The sequence below is a fragment of the Quercus robur genome, chromosome 4 (assembly GCF_932294415.1).
Source record: "Quercus robur chromosome 4, dhQueRobu3.1, whole genome shotgun sequence".
Lineage (NCBI taxonomy): Eukaryota > Viridiplantae > Streptophyta > Magnoliopsida > Fagales > Fagaceae > Quercus > Quercus robur.
This window is the reverse complement of record NC_065537.1, coordinates 72,886,954-72,905,212: the sequence shown is the minus strand read 5'-3', so window position 1 is coordinate 72,905,212 and position 18,259 is coordinate 72,886,954. Positions and strand designations below refer to the sequence as shown.

Below are 18,259 nucleotides of genomic sequence, written 5' to 3'. Positions count from 1 at the left end.
GTGACTAGTTGCAAGAGTTATATTTTGAGAGAGCAAGAGAGAGAAGAGATGTTTGGCGAAAAAGTGGAAAGTCGTTTTTTTAAGACAATGAAACACTTATGTGGGAGAGAGAAAAATGTATATAGATCACTTCAATTTTTAGCTAGACATTAATTGTGTGATATATTTAATTTTAAGTGCTACATAAGTGTTACAATGGTTAAATAATGAGAGTTATGTTTAGACCCCTATAACGACTTTGCTACCAATTTTAATGGATTTTTCAATTAGTCATTTGATAGTTAATTAATCAATATTTAAGCACAAAAATAAACAGGGATAAACACATTCTAAAAAGTAATGAACAAACAAACTCACATAGAGACAGTATTTGTTCAAAGAGTGCAAACTGAAAAGCCAAAACAGTAAAAAGTAAAAACATTCCTAAGCAAAGTCCAACTCAACAAGTCTGTTATCGAAGGTTGTTGTGATACAAACGATACTCACATCACTTTTTGCACATGTAGTCATCCTAAGTGCATGATTCTCAAAGTTACTCATTGTCACTCCAAGGCTTAAAAATCAATAGAGCGAATGAATAAGAAACTTCTAAGAACTCCAATGATATCATCTATATATATATATATATATATATATATAAAGTTAAAACGTAGCATTTATTATTGTTATACTTTTGTTGAGCTATGTTAGCAACCATATCACCTACATATTTTCAATCATTTCTCTTTTATTTTTTTTGAATCTTTTTATTTATTTATTAATTTTGTAGTTCACGATTACATTTTCTCCAACTTTTCCTCTTTCCTTTTACCTTTTCATCTCCTCAGTACTATTAACATTAATATCACTCTTGCTTTATCATTTTATTTTCCTTTTATTTTGACTAGTCTTATCTCATCCTCTAACTATAAATTTGTTAATCTCTTTCACTCTATACATATTTTATCACACAAAAAGGTTATTACTCTCTTTCTTTCTCATGTTTTTCTTTCTTTCTATTTTTGGCAGTTTTTAAAAAAATATTTTTTGTATCTTTACTTTATATTGATGAATTTCCGTATTCTTTAGAACTCTACTATTATTCTCCCTCTCTCTCTCTCTCTCTCTCTCTCTCTCATATATATATATATATATATATTTTTTTTTTTTTCTTTTTCTTTTTTTCTTTTTTGTGTGGATTTTTTTATGTTTTATATCTTTACTTTAGGTTGATGAATTTGTGTGTTCTTTAAAACTCTACTTTAAGTTGATGCATTCCCCTACAAAAAATAAATAGGATTGAATTGAATTTCACACTCCAAACTTTTTGGTTGTGTTTTCAAGTTTTTTTTTTTTTTCCTTTTTTTTATTGGTAAATGCTATCATATTGCATTATAAATATAGAATATAAGAATATAATGTTATTCAATTACATAACATGACTTAAATAATTTGGTATGACAATATCTTTTATTTTAACTATTCTTCTTCTCATCTTATTTTCTATAAATTTATCCAATTCAGGTCTCTCTCAAAAAATGTGATTGTTCTCTTTCTCGATTATTTATTATTTCTTGCAACTAAACTTTAGGTTGATGAATCATTATTTTTTTTTATAACACTATTTTGGGTTAATATACAATTTAATGTGTGTTTTTGAGTTCTCCATCACAAGCCTTCTCTCTCCCTCTCATAGCTTTTGTTTGATTTTTATTTGACATAATACTTAGTTATTTTAAAAGTGAAGATTAGAATTTATATTAAAATACAACCTTGCTATGTATTTGAATGTGTTTCTCAACTATTTGAGTAATATCAAATGTAATTTTGTGATGAGTTTTGATTATCATGATATCTTATTTAAGAAATGAGAAATTTGAATAATATATTTGAAATTTAAAGAATTTTTTTTTTTTTTGGAGTAAAAAACTTAAAGAATTTAGTTGTAAGAAAAGAAAAGAAAAAAAAAAAAAAAAACACAACATACCATAATATAATTTAGAAAAATATTGACCACCTCAAAAAGAAATAATTTCAATCAAACACACCTAAAATATTAAAATGATATATATGTAAAGATGGATAGATGAAAAATAATTTTAGAAATTTTTTTATTTTTAGAGAGAACATATTATACATCGTACCACAATTTCAAAGTAATCATATCTGGGGGATTTTCTCGCACACACTCAGCTCATTGTCCGCTTTGGGGAGCCAAGCCCGCACGGATTTGTCCTCGTCTCCGAGTGTGGGAAAACTTTGAGTGCAATTCCACATCGGTTAGAGAAGCGTTCCACGCATGCCTTATAAGTCCTTGGAGCAAGGCATGGTGTACCACTCTAACCGATGTGGGACTGCACTCAAAGTCTTCCCACACTCGGGGACGAGGACAAATCCGTGCGGGCTTGGCTCCCCAAAGCGGACAATGAGCTGAGTGTGCGCGGGAAAATCCCCCACATCATACATTCTCCATTCTCACGCATTGCGTAGATCTGTAACTAGTTATCAATAATATATGAAAAAGTTGTTCTATATATTAATCCTTAAATATTTGTTGTTGTATGTGGTTTCAACATCAAGTCTAGCACAATTATGGTGATCCATGTGTTTGGAATAATAAACTTCTCAAAGATATTCAATGAGACCAAAAAAAAAAAAAAAAAACCAAAAACAAAAAACAAAAAACAAAGCGATCTCTCTAGATTTTTCTCTATCTTGTGGGGTCATCTTCCTCGATATGTAGGGCAAAATTTCTAATTAAATAGTCGTAGGGTTTTAGGGTTGAATAGCTAGAAAATAGTCATGGAAACCAATCTCAAATGTTTCATGATAAGGATTCGCTCGATCGAACATTACGCGAGTTTCTACCGAAATTTTATGTCCAAGCACTAGTTTTGGTTGACCAATCTTATCTTTTCACTTGATCAAAATCTTCGAAACCACACAATGAACAACATCTTTAGACCTTAAATACACCCATACACTTACAATTGAACATAATTAAACAATTGCAAATAAGAAGATATCTAAGCTTTGCCCAAAGATATCTAAACTTTGTCGAAATTGGCTCTAGAAGATATCCAAGCTTTCTTAGAAAGTTTCTGTTCTTATAGCTTTGACCACAAAGAAGCCAACAGTGCCACCCATACGCCCAAAATGAACAGAATTTTTTTGTGATGGGAAATGCAAAGGATATTGATACTACAGTAAGAAAGTTTTGGGTAGAGGGGTCTCCATATATCATTTTTTAGAAACATCTTATTATGATGTTATTTCAAACTCTGTCACTTCATAACAATATCTTCTACTTCTAGAATATATATATATATATAATCAAATCGTGCTCACATGCAAGGGTGTTGACAAAATGCTGGTTATGAACATAATGGATTAAGATAAAACTTAAAAGAAAGCATTATGGAAACTTTGTCTTGTCAAAGCCAATTAGCCAAGTGACAATTTCTTGAAGATAGAAATGATCATCAGCCACTCTTGACATTGTCACAGTACTATATATTCATGCTTCAAAAGCTCTCCACCATAGAATTTGGCATATTGGTGTGTCATTGGTGTGTTACTATATGTAAGTGATCTCTAATGATGTGCCTCTAATCATTTATGTGTGTAACTTTGTAGTCATTCTAGCCATGCAGTATAGCCAGAAAAATGGTAGATGGCTAGAACATCATTTCAAAAAGCATTTTATGGTTCTTATCTGCAGCTTGTCTTGTCTTTAAAGGATTGAAGATTTGAAGTGCTTGAAGATTTTTCTTTTTGATATGTAAAATAACAAAGGGTATTTAAAGTTTCATGGCCATATATATATATATGCTTGTTTATTTTACTCCTTTTTACTGCTATTAATGGACGAAAAGATAGCAGATAACAAAAGAATGTGAGGAATTCACATCATGAGCTATGAAGTGGATCAAAAAGAAAAGCTGTGAAGTGGATTTTGATTATGTATGTATGTGACTACTCAACCAAATCCAAGTGGGTCACCCTTGACTATGGGACAGAATTTTTGGTGGGCACCACAACTTTTCCGCGTCCTACACACAAAAGAACACTTTGAATTAATTTCGATATCATCAATAAAAACGTTTCTTTCATTTGATTTTTTGTTTCTTTTCTTTTCCTGATAGCAACATCTCTTGCATAGACTCTGTCGACCAGTTACTTTCCTCATCCTCTGACAAGTCAAATACGTACCTTTGACTCTTAGAGCATATTCGCATTTGGTTATTAGGTTATGTAAATGGCCTTTCCAAATCAAAATTTAGTTAACCCACCCAAAATAACAACCCTTCCATTAGCCAAATTTTCAAAAAGTTACACTAGCTCTATAGCTTACCAAAACCTTTTTTTACTTCAACATCTCTCTCTCTCTCTCTCTCTCTCAAAGAAACCCCTTTTGTTTTTGTTTTTTGCTAAAAGAAACCCCTTTTGTGATTGATGATTTTTTTGGTGAGAAAATTTGTGAAGTATGATTTGTTGGTCAAAAAGAAGTTAAGAGATATGAGACAAAAGTTTGGGGAGAAAGATTAAATCACATTTTTGTAGAAAGGAAAAACAAATAAAAATAATAATACAAGACTAGTAAATAGATTTACTCTATCAGTAATTGACTTGGATCTATCATATCAGGATCTATCGTGATCATAAGGGATTTACCTTTTCTATTCTTGCAGATTGGATAAAAAATAATTCTTGAATGAGCTATTCAACTCCAATAAGAAAAAGAAGAAAAAAAATATGATATAGGTGTAGGTTAAACGTGGCTAGATAATTTTTTTTTTTTTTTTTTTTTGGCTTTTTAGCTAAAATTCGGAGTGACCTCTCTTGTCACCCCATTCCTACTACAATCAAGAAAATGACAGTGCCACCTTACCACACATCAAAATCAACTTTAATATCACTTGTTAGTTGAAGCATTAAATAATTTAACACTCATGTCCTCACACATGCTTTGTGCATGCTCAAAGGTTTTGTTGCTTTTTTTTTATATATACATGATTTTGAATATAAAAATTTGAATATTTTTAATAAGAATTTGTATGTAGTTATAGTTATGATAAAATAAAATAAAATAAAAATTTTAATTATACTTTTTATCCCTAAAATTTGGCACAAGATTGATTTTGGTTTCTCAAATTTAAAAGTTCAAATTTAAATGAGATGCTGGAGCACCCTATTTTGTTGGGACTAAATCAAAGTATCAAACCAACTATATATTAAAGGGATTATAAAGAAATGATATATTAACAACATTTTTACAACAAATCCTAAGTGGCAGGTTGTTACTGGTTGTTATTGTTGTGTTAAAAAAGTAATCTCAATGTTAAATTCAAATTTGAACCAATAACAACGTACTAACCACCCATGATTTGTTGTAAAAATATTGTGAACGTAACACTTCTCACTAAAATAAATACTAATGAGGAACGCAATTCCTCCCTTTTATTTATTTTTTTTTTTTGAGAAGGTTCCCTTTTAAAAATTTGAGGGACCAAGTCTAAACTTTTAAATTTGAAGGACCAAAATTGAACTTAGCACAAATTTGAGGGACCAAAAGGATAAATTACCCTAAAAGAAAATTGTGAATAAGAAGAATAAGAAACATAGATAAATTTAAGGATGAAACCTTGATAAAAGTTTTAAAAAAATAAATAAATTTTTTTTTTTTGTTTAAACGGAATATATATATTAAACACTAACTAGCCAAAGTAGCGAGAGTAGCAATAGAGAGTCTACAATAATACAGACCAAAAGCATCCATATTAACAAGACAGGAAATATCAGAGTTCGGGTGCAAATCAAAAGCAACAAAAAGTGGTTGACGTTTAGGAACTCAAAAAAAAAAAAAAAATTCTTTTACAACATTAGCCCTCATCATATGGTTTTCTTTAATTTTTCTTTTAAAAAATTATAGGATATTTTAGGAAGTTTAAAAAAGTGGACATGCACCAAGATCTTCTATTTCAAATGCATATATAAACACACCATTTAACCTAAAAGCTAAAATCCTATTGTGTTAAGCCTAATTATGTTATATTAATTTCTCGAGTTTTATTTTCCTAAAAGAAAATTTCTTAAATTTTATATTTTTCTCCATGTGAAACTTCTACTCACTTGTGTATTGTTCATTCCAAAAATGAAATTTTGTAAATTTTTGGAAAATGAAAAGAAGGATAATATCTGCACGCATTAGAACCCGAGAGCACAAGCCACACATTAGCGGATCTGAAATTTTGTAATACTTCGATGCAAGTATATATCATCCCCTTCAAACCTTTTTGTACACAAAACGCTTAGAAATCCCAATGTAAACACACAGATTCAAGGAACTCAACCCTGCTAGCATCCAATAGAAGTAATCAAGGTGTGCGTGATTGAGATTGTTACCAAGCCATTTCTCACCACAGCCTGAGCTGATTGCTTGCACGATATATATAATAGCACTGCTAATGAAGCTTCCAATTCCTAAAACACTAGATATAATGCTGCTCCCAAGCTTCTCAATGACTCCGGCATTTGATCATAGAACAATGCTTGGAGTCCAACTAATGTGAACACATCGGCCAAACCACATAGTATGTATTGTGGAAGTAACCACCACACACTTATTGGAACAATTTCTTCAGGTTTTTCCATGAGGTCATGTTGTTTTGCAATGCTAATCCTTTTGGCCTCCACTAGAGCTGCCACTACCATAGTGAGCAATGATATACATAGACCAGCCCACCCTTTGTAGCAAAGTAATACCCGAATGGTGTACAGAGAATTTTCTTGTAATTGGGACCAAAACCTGGTCATAAAATGCAGTAGTGCTCATGACAGTGAGGCCGAAAAGGGCTTGAAGTGATGCTGCTGAAAGTTGAAAGTTTGGTCCAATTGATCGGATCACTGTAGTACCTTGCTTGGTGAAATAGGTTGAAAAATTGGTTGCAACTACGCCAAACATTATGGAATTCAACCATATGGGGATGAGGCGGAGGACAAGCTTCACTTCTTGCACTTGATTTAGTGAGCATAGCCTCCAAGGATTTCGACTTTCACTTGATGCATCAATGTCATCAATGATCATTGCCTTGTCCAAAAACCTTCAATTTTCAAACAATTAGATCAACCATTTGGCAAGCATGACTAACAAAGAATTACATTATAAAAATAATACGTTTTCTAAGAATTAATAGCCTAATATTCATTATAACTTGACACATGAGCAAGAATGCTTTGCTCAAGCCCTCTCTCCAACACACTCACAGTCTCACAGACACGCTAAGCAACTAGCACAAAGTCTAGGGATAACAAACCCCATTACATCGTTAGCAAAAGTCTCCAAATTTTTTAACATATCTCATATCTGTTTCAAATCTAATACACTAAAACACTAGACATAAACCAAAATTTCTCTAAAGTATCTTCCGGATAATTATAAATATGAGTTATGCATTTTTTTAAGATATTATTATTGTGGTTTTTATTGACTAGGAAAATGCCAAGTTAGTACCAATATTACCAGAAAAACTAACATATTTCGAAATGCAAATAAATGTGATTGGTATCATCTTAACAATAAAATAAGTAAATTTCTTAATTACTTTTTTTATATATTAGTTGATATATTAGTTTATAAAACTTATATAGTTAAACTTGTAATATTTCAAGCATCACTCTATTTGCTAACCAATTAACGCACATCATTATTTTTCTTCACTATGACTATGTAATGATGAGATCCCACTAGCTATATATCTCATGTGTAATTTTGCATTGCTTGCTCAAAGGATGTAAAGGCTAAAAGTTGACGGCACCCTCATCAAAATAGTCCCCACTAGCTAATTTTGGAGTCAATTTCTCCCACTATGCAACCCACGCCTCTGCACCAAGAAAATTTAGAGTTGATTTCTGAATTAACTTCTTGTGTTCATATTCTAAAGCCAACTCAAGTGTTACATTTACGGAGTATATGCCATGGGTAAGATTTGTTATAAAATTTAGTCTCCTACTCCCATTTGTGAGTTAGGTAAAACAAACAATGTTCTCGCTATTAAAATGAGGATCAAAGATTCAAACAGCCTATGAACTATAATTTAACTAGCGTCCTCTACCTATAATAACAAAATAAAGAAAGAGGTCATGGGTTCAAGAATCACAAAATATATGCATATAACTTATTAATAAATATAAAAAGAATCAAACATGGTTGTTGCATATGTCGGTAAGACCCTGACAACCATGGTAGTAATGAGGTCAACATCAACTCACTAATGAAATAGTGGATTGATTTTAGACTTGACACATACCTAAACTGATTAGTGTGAGCCAAAGCTCGAGTCAATGTTGGTTGGGCCTCCAGGTGGACCTCAGTTATCTCATCTCCAAAACAAACACCAAAGGCGCCGTGCTTTTCATCTGCGTGCCACTTGCGTGATGCCCCCACAAGCACTTGCGCCACCGTGGTGAATGGGCTTCCTAAGGGGACCCTGCTTCCTATACTTCTTAATTCCCGAAAGAAATATTGCCAATGACACTCCCATTGTTAATGTCAAGGTTCCAAAGCCCGCTGCCCAACTAATGTTATCCTGCATGTGTATCAAATTATAATGTTTTTGCAACATGAAATTTTTCAGAATTGAATACTAATTTGAACTTATTTTGAGGACAAATCGGAAAAGGACAAAATATATATATATATATATATATACACACACTTCATATAATCAAGAATAATAGGGAAGCCAAGCATATCATGCATGTTAATTAATTACTCTATTTAATTATTCACACTTAGAATAGTTCACAAACTGTGGAAATATGCAATAATTATTACAAGTAGCGAAAAAAAATGTGAAATCGGCATAAACCTTCACAAACAAGGCTATTTTTCATTGGCGAGTCCCTCAAAATTATACATATCAAATACCAAATAAGAATCTTCAACTCTAGTCTTATTGTTTATATTCATCTATACCTTTTCTTTGATCCCTTGGTGAAAATTTTGATTCCAACCCTAGGCATAATTATAATAAATAAAAATAATTTTAGAAATGGATATGATAAAATAGCAAAGAAAAATAAATGTGAACGATCTCAATCAGTATAAGATGACCTATACTCTATCACAAAGTTTTGGAACTAACTCTTTGTTGTTGTTATTATTATTGAGCGATGTTAAATTCATTGAAAATAATGTTAGTCTAATCACAATAGACCATATTAGCAATGGTGAAAAAATTTGAGACAAAAATTACGTCTTTGGCTTTTCTCCTTAAAGGTTATGGCTTTTGATTTACTCTGTTAGAAAATACTTGCCAACGGTTGTAGTTAGAGACTAAACTAACACATAAAACTATGATTAACCTTTAAAAATGTGCATATAAAAATTCAAGTAAGATAAGAAAATTGAAGAATAATATGAGAATTTTCTTTTTACCTCTATAAATGTGCATATAAAAATTCAAGTAAGATAAGAAAATTGAAGAATAATATGAGAATTTTCTTTTTACCTCTATGTATACTGCCTCTAGTACGGCAAAAGTGGAGCCAACCGTTATTCCGAAGAACCACCAATTGAAGAATGAGCTCTTGGCCTTCTTTTCCTCAAGTAAATTGTGGTCAAAATGGTCTGCTGCAAAGGTTTGCGCACAAGGCTTATGTCCACCTTCGCCAACTGCTAATATGTAAAGTGCTACGAAAAACAAAAGTTTTCGATAATGCAAAGGTACTATCGAGACTGATAAGGTTAGCAAAACCATTCCCTGAGACATAAAAAAAATATAATAATAAAAAATAAATAAATAAAAAGAGTTCAAAAACTACATATTTTAGGTTTAAATGAGATGGTCTAGATAATTAAATATTTACCATTATAATGCATTATAAGATTGCTAAACACATATATAGTTCCATATACATGCACTACCATGTATTTGCAAAAACACATATAACCTCAATGAATTTATGCTTGTACACCAATAAATTATTAAGATGCAAGTATTTTATTTTTTGAAAGTGTACATTGTGATTCATAATTGAATAGTTATTATTCCTTAACATTTGTTCTTAAGACAATTGTATTTCTCTTTTAGATTTAGATGAATTTTTTTTTTTTTTTAAATCAATAATATAAGGGGTGAGGGAATAATTTGAATATTGGTTCTATTAATCTAGGAAAGTAAAAAATGTCACTGAATTTCAAGTCATTAGGCTTTTTGGATGAATTTTAAAGACACAAAAATGCACAACTTTTTCACATTTTGTTAAGATTGTAAGGTGTGATTAGTATAACCTTTATTTAACATGGTTCTACCACTAACATTATTTTTATTGTATTATACTAATAACAATATATCTCCTTATTAGTTATAAAACAGGAAATTATAATTAATTTTGAAAAAAAAATTAAATTTTAAATCCTACATTTAGAGTGTTAAAAATTCAACAATATAGTTTCAAAAAAAATTATACCCAAAAATTTTATAAAGTGACAACATAAACTTTATAGTTTTGAAAGTAATAAAATTAACCTTGGGATGCCAAAAAGCAACAAATTAAACTCTTAATCAATATCAAACTTCAAACCCAACATCATTCTATTTAAATGGACTGAGTTTTAATTAATTTTTTAGTTTTCAAAACCTAATAATTCGATTTGTTTTTTTTAAACTATAGAATAATTTCATGTGGTTGTGAATGAAGAACAGTGTAATTAATGTAAGACAATATATTATATTATATTATCAATATATATATATATATATAATTTATTTATTTATTTATTTTATTATATTATTATGACTACAATGGAGCTTTCAATGGTGTAGCATGGCCGACTGGCTCGCTTTTCCATCTCTACTTTCTTATATTCTGTTATTGCATTTACATGAGTCTCTTTCTCTTTCTTTCCTGCAAATTGCTCATAAATATATATCTCCAAGTGGATGGCTCATTTGAACTTATCAAGTCGGTTTGAAAACCAACCTGCATGCATGCACGTGTATGTGTATACAATGGACGCCTCAGCTTCCATTGTTTTGAATGTGCAAAAGACAGAATGCGCATACAGGCAAATGAGTTCTAGTACTAATTGCACCTCACTGAAGACTTGTGTGACTTAAAACAAATAAAATTCTACAGGTGTCAAATATTGCTTGAATGAGACTGTGAGTTTGTATGTGTGGTAACAATGGCAGCAAAGTTTCTTAGTGAAGATAAACATAATCATATTGCTATAATTTACAAGTTGTTTAACGGGGGGATTTTCCCAAACAATATTTATTATCATATCTAGGAAGAAGAAGAGCAAGAAATTGACCCCATAGAGCTTAATCAAGGGAAAAGAAAAGGTTGAAGAGACGAAGAACTTACTGTGCAATAAATGATGGAGGCCACAAGGATGGTGCTGAACCGGCCGAGATAAGAATCAGCTATGAAGGCTCCAACTATGGGGAACACACAAGATACACCAATCCAAGTGTTTACATTCTTAGCTGCTGTGGAGGTGGGCTCATGGAGTTCATCTGTGAGGTACACGATGAGGTTACTAGCCAAGCCACAGAATGTGAATCGCTCTGCCACTTCAACAACTGCAAAACCAAGTAAAAAGAATCAATAACCAAGTTTTAAGCATATAAAATGGAAGTTTTGAGAGTAGCTACTTAATTAAGAGGAGGAATTAAATTTATTATCTTGGCTTACAAATGATGAAAATGGCGGCATTCCATCCACCTTTGGACTGTATTCTAGGGATGAAGAGCTTCTTGGTATCTTCAAGGCCATTATCTATCATTTTCTGATGTTACAGACTACAGTACTAGCTCTCTATGAAAGTTGGTGCAAAAATAAAGAACTTGGACTAATGTCATGCTTCTCAATGGTATTTTGGGTCCTTTAATATATTCTCTCGGTGGGCATTTGGGTACTTTAGCGTGGATCTACTTGTGCAGCAATTAATTAATAATGCAATGCCACTTTACCAAGCATCTACTGAACAAATATATTTTCTTAAGGGTGAGTTTAGTTCGGCTTTTTAAAGTTGGGTTTTTTGAAAAAATTGAGTTTTCAAAAAGTGTATAATGAAAAAATGTTTTTTCAAAAAATTGAGTGTTTGGTAAAAATTGTTAAAAAGTACTTTTTGAAAAAGCTGAGTATTTGGCTAACACTTATAAAAGTTGCAGTTTGAGAGATAAATTACCAAAAAGGACAATGTATATATAAGGGAGTTTATTTCATACCTAAATCAACTACTTCATATACTTACTAAAAAATATAATAATAATAATAATAATATATTATTGATATTATTTTAACAATGTTTGGGCAATTTTTCATTTTTAGTGTCATAATTATTTGTTATTACCATTAATGACTTCTTATCAATATTAATTAATCTAAATAATTTTCATCATCATGAAGCACAAAATGAAAATGTAAAAAAATGATAAAATATACACTAATAATCTAAGTTTAAATTGTACTACATAAAAATGTAAAAAATATGATAAAATACATACCAATAACCCAAGTTTAAATTGTACTACATGATATTAAAAAAAAAAAAAAAAAAAGACAACTACTAATTATTATCCCCCCAAATGGAATTAGCAATGGAATCATGAAGAACCACCATCGCAGGGTTTGTTAAAAATCCTGAGTTCTGCTCATAACTACAACTTGCTTCACTATTATGTTCTCTTCTAGAAATTGAATCTCGATTGGCGTTTATGAAGCCCCTATCATCCCTATCATTTAGTCTAACAAAATTATTAAGAGCCATAGTAGCAGATACAATAAGTATTTGGATATGGAATGGAAAAGATGGCATATTTATGATAATTCTCTATTTATTCTTCCACACACCAAAAGTGCGCTCAATCGTACATCGAAGAGATGAATGAGCATGATTAAATTTTTCATGTCTAGTTCTAGGGCTTCCACCTCTCCTTCAAAATTCCTGAAGATGGTATGATATCCTCTTGCATGGTGCCAAATAGCCTTTCATCATTAGGTATCCAGAATCAACCACATAATATTTCCCTAGAAAAAAAAAATTCAATTGTATTAACACACACGCAATATGTTATTATAATGAACAATTGATTAACCATAGCACAAACCTGGTGGTGGGTGCGTAAAGTTGTTACTTTGTTTACGAATAGTATCAAGAAAAATGGAGGTGTTGTGTGCTGCACCTTCCCATCCAAGCAAAACAAATGTGAATAACATATCAAAGTCACATGCAACCATCATATTTTGGGTTGGATATCCCTTTCTTCCAAAGTATGGAATGGACTTCTCAGTAGGTACAACCGCTATCATATGTGTGCCATCAATCGCACCGATACAATCCTAATAAAAACATTAATAGTTTTCAGTTCCACATGCATTGTATTATCTTATAGATAATAGCACTTATTCAAATATACAATAGTGCACATACTTTGAAATGTGGCCAATAAATTGGATGGTATTGTATTTTGGTTGGAACTTCACTAAAAGTTGGATCCGAAGGCTTTACATATGCAGCTGTAAAGCCAACACCCAACAGAGTGATCATCTTCTCAAAATGTCTACTTATGGTTTCACCCAAATGCTAAAATATTTCTTGAACCATTCGGTAACATGTTCCATGACCAAGTATCAGTAAACAGATTGCCACTGACTCTTCTAACCTTATACCTTGAATGTTGAAGTCTATAGTCATGTTGTAAAACTTGACACAAATTATGAAACACCTCCTTTTTCATTCTAAACATATTGTAACATAATTTTTCATTACCTTCCATACAGCGTCTCACCCAAGCCCACCCTGTTTGTTCAAAATCATAACAAGGAGTCTCATTAATGTACTAATTGAAATATGTCACAACTGTTTCACAGGTAACTGCCACAAGCTGGTAAAACTCCTCATCAGAATCGTCATTATTATCATCATTATCAGAATCACTGTCACTGTCATCATCACTGTCACTACTCTCACCATCATCATCATCATTGTTATCACCATCATTATTATTGTCAGCATTGTTATAATCACCACCATCATGATCATCACAGTAATTTCTGTAATCCCCATCCATTAATAGTTCCATAAAATAACCACTCTCATGAGTACCATTATAATCATCCATATTGGTTTAAGCTACACAACAAAGTAACAAATAGTCAACCATTGCTAATACTACTTTAATATAAATCAACATAATAATCAGAACATCAAGACAATTCAGAACATACCAAGACAATTCAAAACATCAAGTACATAACGCTGTAATGAAAATTTCAAATGTGTTTACATTACACACATATTAGTCCAAACCTAATACTAAATATCACATAACTTAGTTTAAAGTTAATACAACATAGCTAATACAACATAGTTAATACAACATAGCTAACTTAGTTTAAAGTTAATACAACATAGTTAATATCACATAAGGTTGATCACTTTTTTTGGTTATAAATCATTCCTTGTAGCCACTCCAGCTGTGACTTTGGGTCCTTGAAAGTTAGGAACATCTCCCTATGTGACCTTTTTAGTAAGATATAGGAAGCTTGAACCACAAATGTACTTTCCACTCCAGGAAGTTCTCTCACAATCACCATGACATTATCAATTGAACTTGGTGACTCTCGAGAAGTACCTTCAAACTTATTCTGACATACAGTTATTAATTGACTAATAAGATCGTCCAACTTTGTAGCTCCTCCTATCTTCTTCTTTTTCTTCTGTAAGGGTATTGATTCACTAGTTCGCTTTTGTCTTGAACTACGTGATTGACTAATATGTCCTTGCTGCAAACTATCAATGTCTAAACTCATGTCACATTGGTTATCCTTAAATTCATCTGAATCACCAGCACCCTCTTCTGGCATTGTTAGAGGGAGTGTTTTTGAAGAAGGGGTCCATGTAGTTACCCCAGTTGCTGCAACATTCCTAAACATTATATCAAGTTGTTCTAGATTTTGTGGACCTTTCTCTCGAAATTTTTTAGCTTTGGGTAATTCCTACGAAATGTAATTGTAATTTCACTCATATAACAATAATATAAAAAAACTATCTCCAACTAACTACATATTAACAAAATACTCAACTCACCTTCAACTTCAGGTCCCACCAATCATCAGTAGCAGCAATCATTCCCTTCACTGCATCCCAACATAAACCTGTGTCAAGATTCCTCAATTGTTCCCACACTCTCCAATCACCTTTTAATACATCCCACCTACTTTTTAATTGGTCCTTATCATAGTTTTGACCGGTCTCATCACAAAATTTGGTCACCAAATTGAACCAACCTTTGGTACTAAAGCCAGCACCTTTTGCTGTATTCCCGGCTTGAATTTGTTCCACACAAAGGTTATAAAAAGTAGTTGTCCACGTTGGATTAATATCCCAATCTGCTCTAGCCTTTTTTACCTCAGGGTTGGAAGTGATCTTTTTACCCATCTATAAAGTTAACCAATCAAAAGAAATGCAAAAAAATAGAATTCATAATATTCCAATTTAGTGAACTAGTTACAAACATGATCTAATAAATCCACAATAAATAAATAAATAAAATTGCTGCCTAGTCTGAGCATTAAAATAGAAAGGGCTAGAGAGGAATCTCATCATGTCACAACTCACAAGAGCACTGTTTGTACACTCACTAGTCAGTAAACACAGCCAGAAAATTGCTGCCATAATTGAGGACACTAGCCTCAAAAGCAATCAGGTTCATTGCAATAGACTACTCTTAATAACTCAACATTCAATCCCATAAAGCATAGGTGGTCTTATAATGGTTTTTGATGAGTTCTCCCCAAGTATAAGATAAGAGACTATAAAACCTTTAAACTAGAAGCCTTAAATTAATAAAAAAAATGATCACTACCTAGGGTGGACTTCAACTAGATTAAACGGAAATATATATGGCCAGAGGAGAACACGGGAAACCAAACTGGTGTATGCAAACTTCATCAAGGTGGGAAGAACACACTAAAACCTTTGTCTGAAACCCAATCTTATCTCCTCCATAATTCTAGGCTAAAGTTATGCCAAACCATAACAATCCATTTCATTTAAATTGGGTTTCTTTACCTAACCTACAAGAGTAACTCTTCTGCTTCTATGGACCTTAATTTTTATTATTATTTTTTTAAGTAAAGGATAATTTATTAGAGACGAATAGGAGTGCTTCAAGCATATGTATACAAGAGGTCCTCTTAAAAGTCTTACACTGAAATTTTAACAAGTCGTGAGAATCCAGCAAAAGGAAGATGAGACTACCCAAAACATTTAACAATTCCATATAGTGATCTTAAGAATAATCTTAATCCAACAAATCAACTACAGTATCCAAGGTTATTAACCTTGAGAACAAATCATACAAATACCAAAATAACAATTTACGAGTCAACTAGATTCAACTTTACACTAAATTCGAATTCTAAATGAAGCAAAACACTTCCACTCCTCATTACTAAAGCCAAAAAAATCACATAAACAATAAAATTTGCAAAAAAATCTACCATTCAATACCAAAAAAAAAAACATTGTATAGCTTAAACCTCAATTCTTAAACTAAGCAATAAATGCTTACACCAAAGCATTCAAAACCTAGAAAATCACATAACTAATAATCAACAAAAACCACAAAAACCAACCCAAAAAACTCAAGCTACCATTCAGTACTAGAAAACATAAAAATAAATATAACCCCATAACATAACTAAAACTTGAAAATTCATATCAAGCAAAAGACTTTCAACCACAACCTTAAAAACTCAGATAATTAAATAACTAATAATCAACATTAAAACACAAAAACTTGTGTGGGGTGCTGATGGGGTGTGCATGGGCTGCTAATGTGGGGTGCGTCTGCTGCTGATGGGGCATGCGCATGCAGCTACACATACATGCCCCATCCGCAGCAAACGTACCCCACATCAGCAGAGCACACACACCCTGTAGCACCTCACCATGCAGCAACCAAACAAGCCCAATATTCCAGAATGTCACATACTCAACGAACCACAACAACCAGCATGAAAAATATTTATATTTCTTCTGAAAATTCTTCTTTCTTTCTCATTCTTTATATTTCTAAAATACCCAAATCATGCTAAAATACCCAAATCAAATATCACATAACTTAAGATAAAGCATCCACAAAATAAATAAATAAATTATGAAGCATGTACCCACAAATTTTTTCAGTACCCGGCAAGAGAACAAATAGAAATTTAGCAAGAACAAAGCATGCAAGATCTGAAAAAAATAAATAAATAAATAATAATAATAATAATAATAAAATTTGATAGGTAAAAAAAAATTCAGATCAGTGTTGTTACCTGGTGGTTTTTGGTAGCAGATCAGTGTTGCTTGGTGTTTTGTTGATCAAAACTCTACCTTCAAAATGTATTTCTAAGATCAGATTAGACAAATAAAATTTAAAAAAAAAAAATTACAGAGGAAGGCCCGTTGAAGAAGACGAAGAAAGAAGAAGAAGAGGAAGAAGATTTTCAATGGGTGACAAAAGAAAAAAGAGACTTACGCGCAAGGAGAGGCTTGTAGTAGCACGGAGAGGGCAGAGCTGAGAGAAGAGATGAGAGGCGTGAGAGAGCTGGCTTGCGCAGAGCAGAGAGATGAGATGAGAGGAATGAGGCACTGTACGTGAGACTCTAAAGACACCTTGCCCTTTATTGAAGGGCAATTTGGTAATTGCAAACTCACCCCCAACGGATATATCAAACGCCCACGAACTTTTAACAAAATGGACCATCAAAGCTCCAAATATCAAACACGCGTTTTCTTTGCAAATAAAAAACGCAACTTTTTCCAAAAAGTTGCGTTTTATACTAACCAAACACTATTTTTGGGCTGACTTTTTTGAAAACGCAACTTTTGGGCTTCAAACACTGAAACAAATGGGTACTTAATGTCACTTGCGTAAACCAAAGCATGCGCTGAAAACATTGCATAGAATTTCAAACAAAAACGTAGTGGGTGGTGAAATTGAAGGGACATAATGAAACTGTAATAAATATTTTGACTCCAGCCAAATTGTGATGGAACCTCCCGAGTGAACAAGGAAGATCTCCTGTTCCTTAAACCAACCAAGAGCACCTGAAAGAATGAGGTCATGCAAACTTCGATGCTTAGGTCAGAAAACTGGTGAAGATGAAGTGAAAAGTAAAAGTTACAAGGCCTAGCTTGCATGGGGGTGAGGTTTTTTTTTTTTTTTTTTTTTTTTTTGCAGGAAATCAACCTAACACTTGATAGTAGACTTAA

At 32.1% G+C, this 18,259-nt stretch overlaps 1 protein-coding gene and 1 pseudogene across 1 annotated transcript; both read right to left on the bottom strand.

The window, feature by feature from the left end:
• Window positions 1–6,213: 6,213 nt before the first annotated feature.
• Window positions 6,214–11,773, bottom strand: LOC126722545 (protein NRT1/ PTR FAMILY 5.4-like; annotated as a pseudogene).
• A 2,654-nt stretch (window positions 11,774–14,427) lies between these two features.
• Window positions 14,428–15,433, bottom strand: LOC126722544 (L10-interacting MYB domain-containing protein-like). The gene is made up of 2 exons (XM_050425696.1): window positions 15,083–15,433; window positions 14,428–14,991 (listed from the first exon to the last, which is right to left on the bottom strand). The coding sequence occupies exons 1-2, from the start codon at window positions 15,431–15,433 to the stop codon at window positions 14,428–14,430; spliced, it is 915 nt and encodes a 304-aa protein (XP_050281653.1).
• Window positions 15,434–18,259: the final 2,826 nt, after the last annotated feature.